At 53.4% G+C, this 17,452-nt stretch overlaps 2 protein-coding genes across 2 annotated transcripts; both read left to right on the top strand.

Moving 5' to 3' along the window:
• Positions 1–1,350: 1,350 nt before the first annotated feature.
• LRRC23 (leucine rich repeat containing 23) lies at positions 1,351–7,284 on the top strand. The gene is made up of 7 exons (XM_066341110.1): positions 1,351–1,446; positions 1,523–1,635; positions 2,482–2,735; positions 2,822–2,952; positions 5,707–5,843; positions 6,432–6,654; positions 6,939–7,284. Exons 1-7 carry the CDS (start codon positions 1,351–1,353, stop codon positions 6,975–6,977), a joined length of 993 nt encoding a protein of 330 aa, XP_066197207.1. The 3' UTR covers positions 6,978–7,284.
• A 212-nt stretch (positions 7,285–7,496) lies between these two features.
• On the top strand, positions 7,497–17,019 carry ENO2 (enolase 2). Its single transcript, XM_066341109.1, has 12 exons — positions 7,497–7,624; positions 10,532–10,623; positions 11,533–11,628; positions 11,916–11,974; positions 12,964–13,033; positions 13,192–13,325; positions 14,029–14,251; positions 14,692–14,889; positions 15,019–15,220; positions 15,417–15,525; positions 15,663–15,721; positions 16,054–17,019. The coding sequence occupies exons 2-12, from the start codon at positions 10,539–10,541 to the stop codon at positions 16,121–16,123; spliced, it is 1,305 nt and encodes a 434-aa protein (XP_066197206.1). The 5' UTR covers positions 7,497–7,624; positions 10,532–10,538; the 3' UTR covers positions 16,124–17,019.
• The last annotated feature ends 433 nt before the right edge of the window (positions 17,020–17,452 follow it).

Below are 17,452 nucleotides of genomic sequence, written 5' to 3'. Positions count from 1 at the left end.
CCCCTGTGCCGCTCGGAATGGGCCTTGAGTGGGCTGATGGCTCCTGGGATGGGCCTGGAAGCAGCCTGGCAGGTGCCCCTCTCCTGCCACCATCACCTTGTACTCCTCTATGGGTGTGCAGGCCAGCTTTTAGAACATATCCTCCTAAATTATCAGTATAATTAAGTTTGGGATATATATATAATCTAAATAAAATTTCTCTAGTTTAAAGATTTGGGTTTCCTTCTGTAGTTAGGGGATGTTTAGGACAGGAAGCAAAGGCAGGAAAGGAAGTGTTCATATGCAGATTAATTCTTTACTCTGAGGGTGGTGAGGTTGGAACTGGAACAGGTTGCCCAAAGGAGTTGTGGCTGCCCCCCCCTTGGAGGTGTTCAGGGCCGGGTTGGATGGACCCCTCAGCAACGTGGTCTAGCAGGTGGCATCCCTGCCCATGGCAGGGTGGTTGAGGCAAGCTGAGTTTTGAGGTTCTTTCCAACCCAAACCATTCTGTGGTTGTGTGATAATGAGCAGGGAGTGAATCCAGATGTGTAGCACAGGAGGAGAGGTCGGCACCAGGGTGTCGGGCAGGACAAGGCGGGGCACACCGATGGCAGATTGCTGTGCAGCCCTGAGCACAGGGGTGCTTCGCAGGAAGGGCGACGGCTGATGGTTGTGTCAGCAGCTCTGTTTGGACCAGCTTACGTAGCACTAACGTGTCCCAGGCACTGCAAAGGAGCAAAGTGCACTGAAGGGAAAGGGAGCAGAGCCTTGGACTTTGTATTAACTGCAGATCACTGGTGACCATCAGCTGTGAGTAGCGTTCCCAGCCGGTAAACACCCGGCGCTGTTGGCATCGGCTGGGCACGGGCAGCCTCAGCCCTTCCCAGCTCCACAGCCTGGAGGACAGGGCTGGAGCAGTGCACCCCAAAAACCCCTGCCTGGCATCCACATGTTCATATCTGGGGAGGCTTCATGCCGAATCCAAGGCTAATTCTGCTCAATATGTTAATTAAACATTTACCAGAGGGTGAATTAACAGTTAATTACGTATTCACCGCCCGAGTGCCCGCCACCCTGGGCAGCCCTGCCTGGCTTTGAACCGGGCCCGTTTTGAGCTGGGGCGCGCACAGAGCTCCATTCCCACTGAAAACATCCTTCGGTTCTCTGGGTACGCTAACAGCCGCAGATGTCACTCGGCCGGGAAGGCGGAGCGGGATCGCAAAGCGCTTGTGCTGAGGGCGGGACACGCTCAGAGCCTTGGCGAGCGCCCGGGCCGCGGCGCCGGGGACAGCAGCGGGCCCGCCCCCGTTCCCATGGCAGCGGCCGGGCCTCGGGCAGCGGGAGGCGGCGAGCGCGGCCTGCCCCGGGAGCATGGAGGACGAGCCGCTGGAGGGGGAGGACGAGAAGGAGGAGGGGCAGGAGGATGAGGAGAAGGATGAGGATGAGGATGAGGATGAGGAAGACAAGGTGAGGGGGAGGCCCTCAGCGCCGCCTGGCTGTGGTTGGGCCAGCGCTGGCGTTGTGCTCTCTCCTTCTCTCCCAGGAGCCGGTTCCCTGTCCCCTGACGGAGGAAGTCCTCAAGGAGGGCCTCTCTCTCCTCAGTAAGACCGGCAACGGGCTGGCCCACGCCTATGTGAAGTTTGAAGCCAAAGCCAAGTGAGTGTGCAATGTCTGACCCGGCAGAAGCCCCTCACTGTGTGGCCGTGGAGCCGCTGTGCCGCAAGCTGGTGGCCGGCCACGCGCGGGGTAGGAGCGTATCCAGGCCCTGCTCTCCAGCCTCCTGCATTCCAGTCTGTGCTTCAGCATAGCCTGTCCGTCCTCAGCTCTGGCCTGGGCACTGCCTCTGCCACAGCCAGACACACTGCTGGGAACATCAGTGTCCCCCAAGGCTGGCGGCAGCCTGCCCATCACTCTGGACTGTGCTCTCCTAGGGGGGCCTGAACAGAGGGACCTCCCTACAGGCACTCTGAGAAATATCCATTGACATCTGTCGTCTTAATTGCTAACCTGTAAGGCAGGCAGCTGTAAGTACTGTGCCACAATGGCCTTAGACAGTTTGGAGCCTCAGCCTCCCCAGTGCAACCACCTAACTAAGGCCCCATTAAGACTGTTTCTTTCAACAGCCTCATAGGGTATCTCCACTATTTTTTCCGCTAGGAAAGTCCTTCCACACAGTCCTTTGTGTTGACACTATTGTCTAACAGACCCCTCTCCAAACCTTACTCTTTTCTCTGCTCTGGCCATGCCCTGTCCTGACAGATACAATTCAGTGAGAGTAAGTACTCCCTCTGCCAGGAAAGCAGGTCCAATCTTGCCATTCATCTTTGCTTACAGGCCTGTCCCTATCACCTGCCTTTTTCTTCCTTCTCTCAGCAAGGCTTTTTAGGACAGCAGAGAAGTAGGAGAGAAGATTGTCCTCCCTCCAGTAGTGACAAGGAGCAACCCAAAAGATGGTAGTAGGGCAATATGAGAGATATTTTATTTACATTTGCCCTCCCTCAGGGGCCTGACAGACATCAGCCTCCTCGAACGCTTCATTCACCTGCGGTATGTGGATTTGTCAAAGAACAAGCTGAAGGATTTGGCCCCACTGAGCAGCCTAACCCAGCTGCTTTGGCTGAAGGTGGATGGGAATCTGCTCACCAATGCCAGCATGCAGAAGCTGCCCTTCCTCCAAGTCATCAGCTTTGATCGCAACCAGATCATGGATTTGGAGGGCATTACTCACCCACTCCTAGCCAACCTCAGCCTGAAAGGTGATAGAGCCACCTCTCTTCATTCTTATGGGGACACTCTCTTGGAAAGGTGGGATTAACTTTCTTGTTTCTCTCTGGCAACTCAGAAAATAAAATCCAGACAGTGCTGGGACTCAGTCAAGACCAGTTGTTCAGTCTGCAAGTCCTGGAGCTGCGAGGAAACCAGATAAAGACCACAGCAGGGCTCAGTGTTTCCAAGCTCAAGAAGCTCTATCTGGTAAGTGATCAGCCAGCCTGGGGAGTGGGACAGAGCTGCTGCAGAGCCTTGCACCTGCAGCCCACATAGCACAAAGGCAGTGGCCACAAATCACAGAGGAGTCAGTTCAGTGGATCATGTTCTTCCCTCACAACCTCCTGCAGGAGGCCAGTTTTTACTTCAGGCAGTGTTGGGCAAGCTTGTATTCTGTGTGTCCTGGGACCACTGGAGAAATGGAGATCACTCCAAAGCAACAGCTTTGCTTTTTGGGTGACAAAGGGAGGCAATGCCTCTTTTTCCTCTCCGATGGGCCTAATCAAATACTGGTTTCGAGCCAGCACAATTATATGATTCACACCTACAGCTGCCAAAAAAGAAATTGATTCAATATTGCAGTGAAACTAAGGAGAAGCAGTTTCTTAATATCATAAACAATTACTTCAAGGAAGCATTTACTCCTCAGGATGCAAGTGAAGAGAGTATGTATGGCTTAGCCCTATGCATCACACTGTGCTACAGCTTGCAAAGACTTAACAGATGTCCTGAGTCACTACCTCTTGAAAAGCAATTAAATATGATAAAGGCTTTGAAAAACTATGTCACTTCTTTTCATCAAGATTCCCTGGCAGAAAACACTGAGGAGATTGCTTGCTGAGATTGCCTGCAATTTTCTGATGGAAAACTGGGATTTTATGACTGGAGGTGCTCCAAGAATGGATGAAGTGGATAGGTCACTAGATACACTACAGCATTTCAAAGCATACCCAGTCACCTTAGTGAGTTATTTCAGGGAAGCAAACAGAGCATCTCTTTTGAGGGAAGGTTCCTGGCACGAGGGGTTTCTGAGCTGCCCATGTGGAAGAGGAAAATTGCAAGGGGTGATTGTTAAAACTAGAACAACTGACTCTAAAGACTCTTTGGGGCTTGAATTTGTCTCCCATGTCTACCTGCTCATTAAATCATTTTGCAGGGAAATCTCCCCCAGTAACAGTTTGATTTCTGTATAAAGATTTTGGTGTTACTTTAGCCTTGGGTAAGTGCAGCTGATGCCTCAAGGACAAGGTTCAAGACAAAGGGTTAAATTTAAGGAATTGAACCACATTTGGTTAATGTATGACATAGCTGCAGATGAAATTTTGTATGTAAAAAGTGGTATGTACTAGGCAGATTACAAGCTGGCTGTGTACCATGGGGCAGTTGCATCATTTTTGAGGCTCACAGTAGGGCTGTGTTAGCTCCTGGTCATGGTGCAGCAGTGCTGGCAAAGGCTAACCTGAGAAAGGTACAGTGTGCAGGAAGGGGAGAGGAAATCATGGGCTATGGATGGCAACTTTCCATAAGAAACAGTGGCATCGCATCTGGGTGAAGAGCTGGTATCTAAGGGTGTGTCAGACATAATGTTGTTTGATTTAGGGGGGAAAAATGAAACAAATCTGAAAAATACCCATTCTGCATTGCCCTGCTAGTGCTTGCAAAGCCAGACCTGGCAAAACAATTCACACTGAAATGATGAAGAAAGTGAGAGTGATGGGAGGTCACTATTCCTTTTATAAACCAGTGATCAGTGAGCTCCCCACCCACACCAGCTCACAATTTTCTCTGGGGTACAATGTCCTAATCCTTTCTGACTGTTAAATCTGCTCACGTGGCCTTTACTAAGTATCCAACTTTCCCCTTTTTGACCTGGTGTTACTCCTGTTACTTGGCCCAGCTGGTCCAGATTCTCTTTTGTCCAGATTCTCCTTTGTCCAGATTCTGTTGAAATCTTCCTGTTCTACAAAACGTCCGTATCCCAATTAACTCAGAACTAAAGTGTTCTCCTGTCCCACCAGTTCAGCCTGTGCCCCTTTTTAAGTCTCAGGTATTGCCCACATCATTGCTTGAGTCTATGAGGAAGAGAGAGCATAACAGCACTTCTCACCCCGTTTTTCATTCAGGTCTCAGCATCCTTAGCGACTACAGCCCCGAGCCATATGGGCAAGGAAAGCCCTGCTCAGTTCCAGGCTGGAGAACGTGGCGTGGAAATGATAATTGCAAGAGATGCTCCAGACTTGGCCGCACAAGGCGGTGAGCAGCCTGACAGAGCAGAGCGTCGGTGCTGGCGCTGAGGGGAACCTCCGCTTGGGCAGGAGACCTCTAGTGGTCTTTTCCAGCCGAAATCCTGCTGTGAAACTAGTCCTGAAATTCAGAGCTTCAGTACTTCCCTGCTTCATTAACCCACATCCAAGTGAAGTGAATGAAATTCAGTGATAGGGAATCTTAAACTTCCTGAAGTAAGACACAGCCCAGAGAAATAGAAGAGACTTCTTGGTCATCGTAGATTTTCCCAACAAGAGAAGCAGCTACTGGAAGGTGCCTGGACTACATGGACTGTGTGACTGAGAAAGGCTGGTTACTCATCCTTTAAAATCATTAATTTTAGGCTCAAGTGTGCTTTCCCCTCCATGGTGTTGCTCTCTGAGGCTCAGATTTGGCACTGCCATCGAAAGAGGTGCTGTGCTGGCAGTGGAGTATTGACGTGGGGTGGTTTTGTCTCAAACACCAAGTGATGCTCCAGGAAACACTTTTTCAGCAAACTTTTGGTCCTTGAATATGAATCCTGAGAATCCACTTAGCCAAGACCCTGAACTACCTGGTTGAGCTTCAGACAAGACTGTGTTATGAGTGGTAGGGAGTCTGAAGGATAGAAAGAGGTTTAAAGGCCAGAAATAACTTCCGTTCCCTCTCCTGTGTGTCCTCATTTTCCTTCTCTCTTCCTGCCCCCCTGGTGCTCAGGCCAAGAACACCATTTGCAGCCTTGAAGGCCTTGAGGAGTTTGAGCAGCTAGAGATTCTGCACCTGCGTGACAACAAGCTTGAGGTCCTGGATGGATTCTGTGATAGCATGAAGTGCCTGCAGTACCTCAATCTACGGTGGGTCCTCCCTGCTCTGTGTTGGGCCAGAGATCCCTTCATCGGACTGCACTCCCACTTAGATCTTTAGGGTTTTCTGGGGAGGGGGGGGCGGGGTTTGGAAGTTGAAGGCCTGGTAGGGATGGGTTGATATTTACCATCCTTAACTGGTGTTTGGCAGCTGTCTAGGCATTGTAACAGCCAGGGCCTTTCCTGGGCTTCTTAGAAAATACCAGTCTGTCCAGTCATTCTCATATCCCACCTGAGGCTTTTCACTCCTTGCCATAAGTCACTCGGGTTCCTCAAAGTGTGTTCTGCCTGCAAATGCCCTTTAGTTCTTGGCGCTTCCCATGTGGGGCTATGGTGGTGTCACACGGTTCAATGGACTGTCTGAGCACAGAGAAATCCAGAGGAGGTGTTCTTTTTGTTCCCCAGTCTGGCGAGCTGAAGACAGATCTGGATCTTAGGTGACAGATCTGTGGTCTAAGGTCGGTGGTCCCTCATGCTGCTAAGTTTTGCTTTTTCTGTCCTGTTCACTTACTGTCCCAAAGGGATTTCCCTACTTGCGTGGTTCTCCTTCCCCTGATCTCTGTCCTTCTTTTTCTTCAGGAGCAATGGGATCAAAAGCTTTCAGGAGGTGGAAAAGCTGCGGGTTCTCCCCATGCTGCAGGCACTGGTGCTGACGGACAATCCATGTGCTGAAGAACCCAATTACCGGCTGGAGGTCCTGTCCCGGCTGGCACAGCTGCAGCGCCTCGACAAGGAACCAGTCGAGCAAGAGGAGCGGGAAGAGGCGGAGAAAATCCATCAGACAAGGAAGGAAAAAGAAAAGGTGAGAACAGCACAGTGTGGGGATTAGGAGGAGGGCAAGAGAAAGAAAAAGGACTAAGCATGCTGATAAAGCCTCTCCTCCACTATCTTACACGAGGAGAAGGGTGAGGGATGTCAGTCTCAAGAGCACAAGAGCCTGAAAAAGAGGCCAGGCTTTGCAACCTGGTTGTGGTGGCCGACATGCAACCCTGCTGCAATTCCTGACCCTCCTAGCAAAAGAGGGCAGTGAAAGAGGAAGAGACCTTGGGCATGGAGTCATTAACTTCTCCCTCTTCCCTTCTTCAGGAAATGGAAGAATCTCTTGAGGATACAGTGACTGAGTGACCCGTTTTTAACACCTGTTTCCAGAGGCTGTCAAGATGTAATGATGCCTTTCCCCATATGTGAGCCTGTAAAAGTGAGAACTGTAGGTACCAGCTTCACATCATTTTACCTCTGGAGAAAAGAGAAGTGCTACCCACCCTGGTCCTGGAAGCTGCCCTGAGGCACTGCAGTGTTTTTGCAGTCATTGCACTATGTTCTATTCTCAGTAGGCCTGAGAGGGGAAAGGGGAGAGTTACAGGTTCTGTGGTTCGATTTGATTCCAAAAAACCTTGCAAGATTTTCTGATTTGAATAAAAATAATTAATGAGCCTGGAGTGACTGGGATTGTTTATCCTGCACACCCACTCCTATTCCCTGGCTCTCTCACCCTCATCTGTCTACGTCTATCCCTTGCTGCCTGCCTCTCTCTGTCTCTCCATCCCCTACGTGCTGTTTGCAAAGCTTTGCTAAATCCTGACTCATCGCAGCTCTGGGTCACATGCTGCTGTCCCGGCCCTATCAGGGGCGTCTCCATCCTGCTGCTGCCGCCGCCGTTGGCTTAGAGGACACATCATCTCCCCTTGAGGTCCTGCATCCCTCCTCAGCTTCGTCCTCTCTCCTTTCTACCAGCACTTTCTCAATCTCTCGTCCACCCGTGCCCTAGGAAGGTAAGTGTCTCCCCACGGCCAGCACACCCCTCACTGCGTGCATGTTTCTGCTGCCCACCTTGTGCCCTCCAAACCCCACACGCACTTTGGGGTCCCTCGGAGAAGGACCACGGTGAGCGGCATTAACAACTCAACTCCCCTCACTTCCTCCCCCTGCTCCTCCCACCTCTCTCTCCTCACCCCCATCCTTCTGACTTTTCTTTCGTATTTTAATTTGAGGTACTCCCTCCTTCCCAAGCCCCCCCCCCCCCCGCTCCCCTTTCCCCTCCCGGCAATCATCATTTCAGACGTGAACCCAGGGAATGGCAGGAAGGGGGGGCAACCAAGGAGGATAGGTGGTGCTCTCAAGGGCACTGTCGGAGGTGCTGCGGGATGGAGCTTTCCCCGGGGGAGGGGGTGGTAGTGGCGAGAAGGCAACGCTCAGTCTGGGCACCGCTGGGGAAAGGATCCAGCCTCAGGGCGGACCAGCCCCCCAGTCTCCCGAGGTGTTGACATAAACGCGGGCGCTCAGGGAGAGGGAGGGAGAAGAGGGGATGTTTTCCTATTTGCACAGCCCCACACCACAGGGGAGGGGGAGAGCAGGGAGAGGAGGTGACAGGCAAGCAATAGCTGCATCAGTCACGACACTGCAGCAGTGCGGGCTTCCTGGGAGCAGTGCCCAGCCCGGGGAAATCGCAGCAGCACACGGGACTGGTGGCGGTGCCTTGGCGGAAAGGTCTTCACCGTGCTGGCCTGGCAGGGACAGGGATTTGCTGCCAGCGCCAGCTCCACAAGGAAGGCATTGCAGCAGCACCAGCCTCCCAGCGTACGCTGCCCAGCCTCTGTTCACGGGGGCTGCACAGGCTGCTCTCTCTTCCTGGATGTGGTCTGTGGCTTTCCAGCTATGGCTCCATCCCAATCCCTTATCCCAGCTTATCCGCCTCTGACCTCCTTTCAGGACAGTGCAGCTGATACCAGGGATTTCAGGGTGGTTCTGTTCAAAAGAGAGCAAATGCAGGGGACACGGGGCAGCAACACAAGTGGAGAAAAGGGTTTGAAGGACTGCCAGGGAGAGAAGATCATGTAAGTGATGGGGTGGGGCAGGCAAGGCTGGATTTGGGCTTGTAATTTGGCTTCCTCGGATCTGGCTCCAAGAGGGGCAGGTGGATGTGATCACAGGGATGTGACCAGGGGCAACGTGACCAGATAAGCAGAGAGGCACAGCATCTGGCACGGGTGTGCTGTCAAAGATGACTTTAAGTGGGGTCCTGTCCCTCTGTACCCCGTGAGGCTGTTGAGGCACAGCCAGGACACTGCTGCAAAGGAAGCTCACGGCTGGCTGCGCCGGCACGACTCTGGAGGAAGTTCCTGTGGTGTGTGCCAGATGGCGTGAGGAGCACTGCCAAAGCGGCTGATGGGGGATCCCAGCCCAGATGGACATGGTGGAGGGCCCTGTGCAGAGAACTCTGGAGTTGCTGGCTGAAACTCCCCACATGAGAAGCTCTGGCTGAAACTTCAGAGCAGCAGCACGATTTCCTCACACCCTTGGGATTTCCACCCACCCAGAGCAGTGGTGTTGAGCGCTGACTCCGGCTTCCCCATCCTACTTCTCAGCTCCCCTCAGTGCTGTGATGTGCTGGTTCAAGCTCATTTTCCCTTGCCCTGGTGCTGAGACCCTGTGCTGGCTGCACCCCTGCTCACACACACCACAGGAGGACCTGGCCAGGGCTCCATGGCTACTCTGGCCTCTGCCAGCCCCGCTCAGGGTTGAGGGAATCATCTGTGGGAGCCAGGGGAGGGAAACTTGGCAGCGCTGGGAGCATGGGGGGACACACACCTCATTGCAGCACCACAGCATCGCACAGCCCCACAGCCATGGGAATGAGAAGGTAGCATGAGGGGAATGGGCTGATTTGGAACCCCTAGAGAGCAAAGCACAGCAAGAGAAGCTTTTTCAAACAGCCATCATTACCCACCAGCACATTTTCTACTTCAGGTTTAACCAGGTGCCCCAAAATGCTGGGCTTCCTCACGCCCTCACCCAGCAGAGATCCAGCCCAGTCTCATCTGCTTCCCCACCTCAGGAGCGGAGCGAAGGGTTGGCAGCTTGGAGCGAGGGTTGGAGCGAAGGGTTGGGCCAGGTCCTCACTCCCTTCAGAGCCCTCTTTGCCACGTCTGAGGCACCGTGGCCTTCGGCAAGATGGCTCCTCAGGCTGCCAGGCTCCACGCTCCCTCTGCCTTGGCACAGCCGGACCCTGCAGCTCACAGGGGACACAGGGAGGCTGAGCAGGCGCTCGGCAGCAGCGGGGACATTGGCTGGGGTCTGGGACAGCCAGGCTGGGATGTTTCCCTGGATGGTGGGCTGCAGAGGGGCTGGGGGTCCCCCTGGCTGGCTGCCCCCTGCCCTGCCCATGACGCTCGGCTGGCTCCCCATTCGCCGCGCAGGGACACAGCAGCAGCTTGCTGTCTGGCCTGGCAGGCGCTGTCCTCGCCTCCCGGCAAGGGGACAGGAGATGCCAGGAGCCGCTGCCCCGTCCTTGACACCAGAGCCAGGGGCACCTCCCTGCTGCGCCAGCTGATCCCTCCCTCTGCTGCCCGTGGCACCCTCCCCATCCCTGCCATCCAGGCTTGCGTCGGGCGCTGTGCTGTGACGCAGGGAGAGAGGCAGAGTGTTCCACTCCTAGTTTGTCAGCTGCAGCAGAGGGACAGAGAAAATTCTAATAGATAGCCAGTTCCTGGAAAAATGTTCATAGGTTCCTATAGTCTGGGTGAATTTCTAAATTTCCCGGGGCAAATAGTTTTAACGCAAATGTCTATGGTCACTTTTCCTTGAATTCCCTTGTCTCTGTCAGTCTAGACATAAGAGGGGTGAGCACCACATCCGGGAGCCTCTCAGAGCTGAAGTATCCTTTTCTCTCCTTTCCACAGACTCACCATGGCAGTCGAGAGGATCCATGCCCGTGAGATCCTGGACTCCCGTGGGAACCCCACCGTTGAGGTGGACCTCTACACACACAAAGGTACGCGGGTGAGGATAAGAGATGGAGGCAAGCCCTGCCCACCCTGGCAGCGCTGGTGCTGTGCAGCAGCCTGGCACACCAAGACCATGGAGGGTTCTCATTGCTGAACCCTCAGCAGACAACAAGCCAGGGGAAGAGGCAGAGACCAAAACTCACTCATGGCTCTGCCTGTGCCTCTGCTCAGCATGTCTGCACACGTGCCAGGCAAATCACAAGACAGCTGGCTGTCCTGTATGTGACTTGAGCCATGTGCTTGCTCGTAGCAGGGACAGAAGGTCTTTCTATCATAAATGTCTGCACCTTCTCATCATACCCCTGCTGCAGCTATGCTTTTAGTCCCAGGGCATAGAAGTTTGGTAGCACATCCATGGCCGTGCTTATGGCAGGGGTGAAGCTTTGTTCCTGAGATCCCTGTGCAGCTATGTCCATACATGAGTCTCAATTGGAAGAACTGCATTTGCACGGGGCCCAGAACTACTTGGGCTGAGGGGTGAGGAGCAGTGAGAGCCCGGAGCAGACAGGCAACCATTGTCTTCCTTCTTCAGCGAGGCAGAAACCTCAGTCTGAGGGGGAGGAAGCTGAAGATGGCTGTGAATCAGCCTGCCTCTGGAACTAGGAGGAGGGCTGAGGAACCAGACTTCCACCCATCACACACAGTTCTAGGATCAGTGTGAATCTCTGGGTGCCTGACATCCAGGTTCCTCAGCCTGGAAGCCCTGGGTGAATTTATTTCTGCCACTGAGGTCCACCTCTGAGTAAACCAGCCACGAGCAGCCAGCCAGTGGGGCCATCCATTTGCACAGGCAGTTGCTGCATCCTTTCCTATGAAAGCAGGGCAGGAGCAGGTGCATGAGGGTTTTTCCTCTTCACTCTCTGCTTGTCTCACACCTCGGTTTTGCTGTTTCCCAGGCATGTTTCGAGCAGCTGTCCCCAGTGGAGCATCCACTGGTATCTATGAAGCGCTGGAGCTGCGAGACAATGACAAGTCACGTTTCCTTGGAAAAGGTGGGGAGATGCCTGCTCCACAGCTCGTCCTCGGGGCTGCCTGTGTTGGGGGCTCTGCTGGAGGGTACTGCCCACCCACTGGTGTAGCATAGACGTGCCCCACTGCCCTCAGGGAGACCACAGAACCACAGACATAGTGTAAAGTGAAAGATCAGGCCTCGATCTTCCCTCACTGTCTCCCTCTCTCAGTCTCTCTATTGGTCCTCTCCCTCCCTCCTTCCACTCTTCTCTCTGCCTCACTCTGTCTCTCTCTCTCTCTTTCTCTCCCTGCCTCTTCCCTTCTTTAGGGGTCCTGCAGGCCGTGGATCATATCAACAGCACTGTCGCCCCCGCTCTCGTGGGCTCTGTAAGGATTTCTCTTTGTTCTCCCTTCTCCAACGCTTACTCTGGTCCGTCTCTGTCCCCTGATCTCTGTCTCTGCCTCTCTTCATCTCACTGGGTTAACAGACATAGCGATGCTCTCTGTGAACCTGGGCACACCCCTCCCGCCCTCCATGCCTGTCTGTGTCCACAGCAATCTTTTCTCTTGGAGGAAAGGATTTAATTCTTCCTGGTCCACCGCAGCATCTGTGCAGCCTAACTAGTCCCCTCAGTGCTCCCTGTAGAGCTCACCCCCTTTCAGCTGTGCTCCCCCTCAAGCACTGGATCACATCCACATGTCTGGCCTCATCCTGGTGTGATGAGCAATGGTTGCATCGTGCAGGGTCTGGCATAGCCTTGCAGAGCAGTGGCGTCACACCTGCAGCCTGTTTACACCTAAAGACCTGCTTTGAGGAGAGCTGAGCTGACGCCACATGTTACACACCATGTAGCCCATGGTTGGCTCTGGCTGAGAGCCCAGTTCTCTCCACCCCTGAAAAACACCCAGCGTGGTGGAGGGCTGCCTGTGTTGGGTCTAGCCTTGCTCTCCCCCTCACTGGCGATGGCTCCATCCAGTCTACATTTGCTTGCTTGAGGTTGAGCATGCTGTGTTGTTCTGCCTAGCTTCTGTGTGACCACAGCACCGCAAAGCTCCCTGGAAGCTGCCAAAAGGCTGGGTAAATCCCCAAGGGAGTCCTGTATCCCCAGCAATGCGTGGCCTTGCCCAGGCTGCAGCTGACCCCCTCTCCACCATGGGTACATCTACACTGCACTGCAGCAACACCATCAGGGTTACCTAACCTAAAATACTAAATACCAGGGCACCAGTTTCCAGAGCTTTGTGTGTATATATTCCCCCACAAGCTGAAAAGATCCTTGTACCCCCAGCTTCTCCATCAACGCCTCCTTACCTGCACACCAGAGCCAGCAGCTCTTCCAATCGTCCCCTTCTCAGGAGCTGTTTCTTTCTTGCAGGGCCTCTCTGTTGTGGATCAAGAGAAGATAGACAACCTGATGCTTGAGATGGATGGCACAGAGAACAAATGTAATTCATCCCTCTTTTTGGCCAGGAAATTATGGGAGGCTGCAGGGATGGAGGGGGGGGCACTGTCCAAGCTGTGGTGAACCCAAGTTTGGGCTGGGAAGGGCACCACTGGGCAGGATGTTGCCACCTGAAAAGTCAATCTCCTCCTTTGCCCACAGCCAAGTTTGGTGCCAACGCTATCCTGGGAGTTTCTCTGGCTGTGTGCAAGGCGGGAGCTGCAGAGAAGGATGTGCCCCTGTACCGGCACATCGCTGACCTGGCTGGCAACTCTGACCTCATCCTTCCTGTGCCAGTAAGACTTCTCTGTCCTTGACAGCCACCTTCAGAAACTCCAAAAGGGTGGTGTTCCCAAAAGAAACTTCAGAGGTGTTGGGAGGTAGATAAAAGGAAGAGCTATGGGATTGAAACATCAGCTGAGTGCACTGTACTTGTCAGGGAAGCAAATCAAGGCCCTAGATTTGTCAAGTTTCAATGGGAAAAAAGGAACCTGAGGAGGATACAGTAGAGGTTCTGGTGGTGGGCTGACTGAAGAACTCATTCTTAGCACAAGCACCAGAGGGCATCATGTGAACCCTCTGGGGCGCAGTTCAAAACAAGGGCATATGGATCTTCACACCAGGGGAAGCTGCCTTGAAAAACTCTTTCACAAGGGGAGTTGTGGATGCTAAAATTTTCCCAAGGTCAAGAAAAAAGGTCCTGGAAGAGAGACTGACAGCACTGTTGATAAACACATATAGATAAAAAAGAGCATAGATAAACACACATAGCTCAGGAGATCTCTGAGAGGGAAACAGGTGGGGAAAATGCTCCCTAACCATGTGCTAACCAAGAAAGACTCCAGGCTTAAATGCCTTTGGTCTGATGGTTGGAGCTGATGTGCTTATGTTACCCTGTGGGATATGGCATGAACAGGCATGATGATACACCTGAGAACCACCTCTCAGGGGTGCCAAGAGCAGTTCCTTCAGCTCTGACTCTCTTATGGACTCTTCCAGGCTTTCAACGTGATCAATGGAGGTTCCCATGCAGGCAACAAACTGGCCATGCAGGAGTTCATGATCCTGCCTGTGGGAGCCGAAAGCTTCCGCGACGCCATGCGCATTGGGGCTGAAGTCTATCACAACCTCAAGAGCGTCATCAAGGAGAAGTATGGCAAAGATGCTACCAATGTGGGTGATGAGGGAGGCTTTGCCCCCAACATCCTGGAAAATAGCGAAGGTGAGAGCCCTACAAAGATGGGGTACCCCTGCCTGCAATGCTATGGGTTCCTATGCCCAGCTCACAGCATTCCCCAGACTGATTAAAAAGATGATGCCTCAGTGTCATTGACTTCCTGTGTTAGGGAATGTTTCTAAGTCCTTCTCATTGTGGTTGCCTTGATCTGTCACAGCCTCTCCATACAAACCTTTTATGCATGTGCATGGCCTTCCACAAACTTGTCTTTGAGCTGTGAAATTGCATTTGAATTCCTCCTCGTCCCTTTGGACACAGCCCCTACAGCTCCTTGGCATGTTTCTGTTGCATTCTGGGCTCCCTTCTACCTCTCCATCACACCACCAGACTCTTAGTGGCTCTAGGGACCTTCCCAAGGGAGGCTCCCACCAAAAGGCAGACCTCTCTGCATGGGCTGACTCTCCTGACTGCAATTCTCCTCTCAGCTCTGGAGCTGCTCAAGGAGGCTATTGACAAGGCAGGCTACACAGACAAGATTGTCATCGGTATGGATGTGGCAGCCTCCGAGTTCTACCGTGACGGCAAATATGACCTGGACTTCAAGTCCCCAGATGACCCAAGTCGCTACATTTCTGGAGATGAGCTGGGCGACCTCTACCAAAGCTTTGTACGTGATTACCCAGGTGAGCTGCTGTGTAGGGCTGTAGGGAATCGGCACTGGGGCTGCACACCGACCAGGCACAAACCCTCTATGGTTGTGGGAAGGGAAAGGGAAGCAGCTTTGACTCGTGCCTCTTTGGTTGTCCTTTCAGTGGTCTCCATTGAGGATCCCTTTGACCAAGATGACTGGGAGGCCTGGTCTAAGTTCACTGCCAATGTGGGGATTCAGATAGTGGGAGACGACCTGACAGTGACAAACCCCAAGCGCATCGAACGAGCTGTTGAAGAGAAAGCCTGCAACTGCCTCCTGCTCAAAGTCAACCAGATTGGATCTGTCACAGAGGCCATCCAAGCGTAAGCCCAGCCCACTGCCCTTGTTGTCCTGTGAATGGGTTGGTGATGAACCACAGCCAGGTGTCACACTATGCCCTGGGTAAACAGACTTGTGTCCCTACCAAAGTGTAGGATGCTGAGAGTGGAGGCAGAGTGTGCCTGTATGGGTGGTAATTGTAGGAGTAGGGCTACTGACTGCACTTCTCGCTTCTTGCAGCTGCAAGTTGGCCCAGGAGAATGGATGGGGTGTGATGGTGAGCCACCGATCTGGGGAGACTGAAGACACGTTCATTGCTGATCTGGTTGTAGGACTGTGCACTGGGCAGGTAGGTGAAACCCAGGCCATGCACAGACCTGGAGGAAAGCAAAAGGGTGTCAAAACAGAATCCCCTGCCCTGCCATGGGAAACTGGTACAAGTCATAACAGTGTCTTACAGTGTTTGCTTTGGGGAATGCTTTACAGATAAAGACGGGTGCTCCCTGCAGGTCTGAACGCCTGGCTAAATACAACCAGCTTATGAGGTAAGGGGCTCCAGGGATGGGAATGCAGAAGAATAGGGGAGTGACCAATTGGGTGGAAGAAGCTGAAAGCTCAAGGGTAGATGGGGCTCGTCGGTGAAATACTACAAAGACAAGGCACAGAGATGACAGTAGGATCCTAGGGAGGCCTCTGGGGTGGATTCCTTTCCTCCTCCTTGGCATGAGGGTGCAGCCCTGCAGTCACAGCAGCAGGCAGGAGCTGAGCTCCTCGGGCACATGTCAGCTCCCTGCTTATGAGCTGCCTCTCTGGCACCCTGCTGCCTCCAATACTCCCTTACTACAAGGGCCTGACATGTGCTCTCTCTCTCCTGCAGGATTGAGGAAGAGCTTGGTGATGAAGCACGCTTCGCCGGACACAACTTTCGCAACCCAAGTGTTCTTTGAACATTGTCCCCAGGGCACAGCCATCCTGCTGCTCTTTCCCACCTCACAGACTCTGAACCCCCCTTTCCCTCCACTGCTCCCTTTTTTGCTCTTTCTCCCCACTCTGTCACCTGGTTTCCTCTCACCTCGAAACCCTTCGAGTTCAAGTGTCCCTGGCTAGATGTACCCAGGTGAAGGATGAGAGAGCGGCCTACACCCATGTCCCTTGCTGTGGGGTCATAAGCATTCCTGGATCTAGGCATTGTGTGTCTCTGTTGTTTGTGCAGGGCCACGCCTGGGCCGCTCCGCTCACGTGTCAGAGCACGGGAGCGCGTGCCCAGCGCGTCCCCTCGTTCGCCGAAGCATGTGCGGTGACCATCTGTGCGTCGGCCGGTGTGCCCGGACACTGCCGCCCCCGTGGCTGTGTCTGGCCGAGTGTTGCCAGCGGCTCGCTCTCGTTGTGCATGTGTAGGTGTGTGTACGTGTCCTGGCCTACGGCGTGTCCCTGTGCCCCAGGCGTGTGTCTGCGCTGAGCCCCGTGGGACCCGCGCCCCTCGCCTCCACCCCGGCAGTGTCGTGTTGGGCTGTGCTGTGTTGGGCTGTGCTTGCCGGCAGCTTAGTGTTGAAGTGCACTGCTGTCCCACACTGGGTGTGCGTGTGTGTGTGCGTGTGCGTGCTGTCAGTCTCTGGCTCAGCACATAGTACTGCGGGGCAATATATTAAAGCACATCCGTAAACAAACCCATGCTCTCATTTGCTTCTTGTGACCTTTTTCTCTCTGTTCTCTTCCCCCTTGCACTCCTTCACCCTCCCCTCCGCCCATGATGTCTGCTTCACCTTCTGGACAGCCCATGCTCAGCTGAGCAACAGACAAACTACAGATCCCTAAACTCTATTAAAATGTATTTCACACCTGAGTTGCTTGACTTGGCCTGATGTTTATCTCTAGTTGCCAGTGTTTGGGAAGTGGGGATGTTTTGACACTAGAGCAGGAGATGCTTACACAGAAAGGTAAAAAAAAAAAAAAAAAAAAAAAAAAGAAAGCAGAGGGGACTGGCAAGCAGAAGAAAAGGCCCAGCTCCCCTCACCTGCTTTCACAGCTTTGTCCCACAGTCAGACTGTTCTCTTGGCCACCAGCCAGGAAACATCAAAGGGAAGGCATGTGTGATGGCTTGCCCCTGTCATCTTCAGTAAACCGTGTTGCACGAAGATCTGCTGTGCCGGGATTTTAATTGTGCCTTCCACTGATGTAAAGACCTCAGGGTTGGCCCCCAACAGTCTGTCTGCTGGACTCAGATGATGGTAGACAGAAGTGGCAAGTCTTTGAGAGAAAATGCTGATTGTCCTCCC

The sequence above is a fragment of the Sylvia atricapilla genome, chromosome 2 (assembly GCF_009819655.1).
Source record: "Sylvia atricapilla isolate bSylAtr1 chromosome 2, bSylAtr1.pri, whole genome shotgun sequence".
NCBI lineage: Eukaryota > Metazoa > Chordata > Aves > Passeriformes > Sylviidae > Sylvia > Sylvia atricapilla.
Note: the sequence above shows the minus strand (reverse complement) of the source record. Positions and strands in the feature narration are given on the sequence as shown.